Source organism: Triticum aestivum, chromosome 7A (genome assembly GCF_018294505.1).
Source record: "Triticum aestivum cultivar Chinese Spring chromosome 7A, IWGSC CS RefSeq v2.1, whole genome shotgun sequence".
NCBI lineage: Eukaryota > Viridiplantae > Streptophyta > Magnoliopsida > Poales > Poaceae > Triticum > Triticum aestivum.
Window position 1 is genome coordinate 571,678,777 of NC_057812.1, and position 1,603 is coordinate 571,680,379.

General features: G+C 60.9%; 1 protein-coding gene across 1 annotated transcript; it reads left to right on the forward strand.

The window, feature by feature from the left end:
- The first annotated feature begins 287 nt into the window (after positions 1 to 287).
- LOC123153496 (uncharacterized) lies at positions 288 to 1,324 on the forward strand. Its single transcript, XM_044572596.1, has one exon. The coding sequence runs from the start codon at positions 288 to 290 to the stop codon at positions 1,080 to 1,082; it is 795 nt and encodes a 264-aa protein (XP_044428531.1). The 3' UTR covers positions 1,083 to 1,324.
- Positions 1,325 to 1,603: the final 279 nt, after the last annotated feature.

A 1,603-nucleotide genomic window follows, 5' to 3' on the forward strand; every position in this document is an offset into this window, starting at 1 on the left:
TCAGCGGCCGGGCAAGCATACATTTCTTCCGTTTTTGCGGCAGAGCATGCGTTTGATTTCCACATGCCCAGGTTCACTGAATCTCCTCCACCCGGAGTTCTACAATGAACTCCGCCAGTGCCAGCACAGTGTACAGTCACACCTCGGCGTTCCCGAACCTCGAGCATCCGCCTCTCGTCTCACCCCGTATCTTTGCAGAGACTTCCAGAACCTACTCACTGAGGTGAATTCAAATAATTCTTCTACTGGCACACTCAATTCCATTTTTTGGATGTTCTTTAATCATGATGGCATCGGACGCAGCGATCTCGCCACCTATGCTGTGCGGGCCCCCACCTATGCTGGGCGGGCCCCCACCTACTGGCACACGCAGCTGCAGGCGCTCCTTCGTGTGCATGCAGCCGCAGACCGCCCAAACCAAACCCGCGGGCCACTGGAGGAGCACCTGGGGGAGGCACACGCAGAGCACAGCTGGCAAGCAAACCTCCGTCGCCGCGCCGCGCCGCGCCGCGCAGTCACTTTTCCGCGCTCTCGGCCTCCTTCGGCGGGCCGACTATAAATGCCGCCTCCCTCCCCCTCCTCCCGATCGCAGTCTCCCGCTCAGCCGTTACAGCCACCCACAGAGAAGAAGCGCGAAACCACCACTCTGCTTGCTGTACGCGCACACAGAGAGGAAGAAAGTGGGAAGAGGGATCGATCCGCGTGCTCCATCGTTCGTCATGAGGCCGATCAGAGCGGGCGAGGCGATGGTGGCGGTCGGCCACGGCGCGCACCCGGCCTTCTGGAGGACGCCGACGCCGTACCTCCTCCTCGGCTTCGCGCTCATGATGGGGATCATCGCCGTGGCGCTGCTCGTGCTCGTCTGCACGGACAGCAAGCCGTCCGGGTCGTCGTCGCGGCGGGGGAGCGCCGGCGAGGACGCGTCGGCGCGCGGGATGGCGCCGCTCGACAGGGAGCCCAAGGTCGTCGTCATCATGGCCGGCGACGACTTGCCGTCCTTCCTCGCCAGCGCCAGGCCGTTCGCCTTCCCCGCCGTGACCGCCGCCGACGCGGGGGAGCCGCGCGGGGAGGACGCGTCGTAGGCGCGGCGCGCGCACCCGTGTACCCTCTGCCGGACGCGGGCCCAATTTTGGTCGTCGGATTTTCTCCTAGGATTTTCCCCGCGTGTTCTGTCTGTAGAATCTAATTAGCAGAGAAGATAGAGCTGTTGTTTGCGTTCTTGGTGAGGTGAGCGGCGCGCCGGCGGCGTGCGTTGAGATCTGTGAACGCAAATGGAATTTTGGCCTGCATATTCAATAAATGCATGACGCTCGCTTTGCTGCTCTCCAGTTCGATTTCCAATTGAAATTGCCACACTTTTCGTTTGGGTGGGTGATATTATAAAGAGGTAAAAGCACGGCAGACCCAGCAATTTGTCCGGCCCGTGATGTTTCAGCCCACAAACTTGCAAAACTCCACTCCGCCACCCACAAACTTGCAGCCCATGTGCAAAAACACCCAAAGCCAATCCCGTTGCGACATCTGGCCGAGGCGGAGCCGAGGCGTTCGTCGCTCCCTTTTGCAGAAACCCCCTTGACATTTACCAGTACTGAACCCGCACTCC

Bases quoted from the DNA above. Each gene is read 5' to 3' on its own strand.
- LOC123153496 (XM_044572596.1), top strand. From the start codon at position 288: ATGGCATCGGACGCAGCGATCTCGCCACCTATGCTGTGCGGGCCCCCA.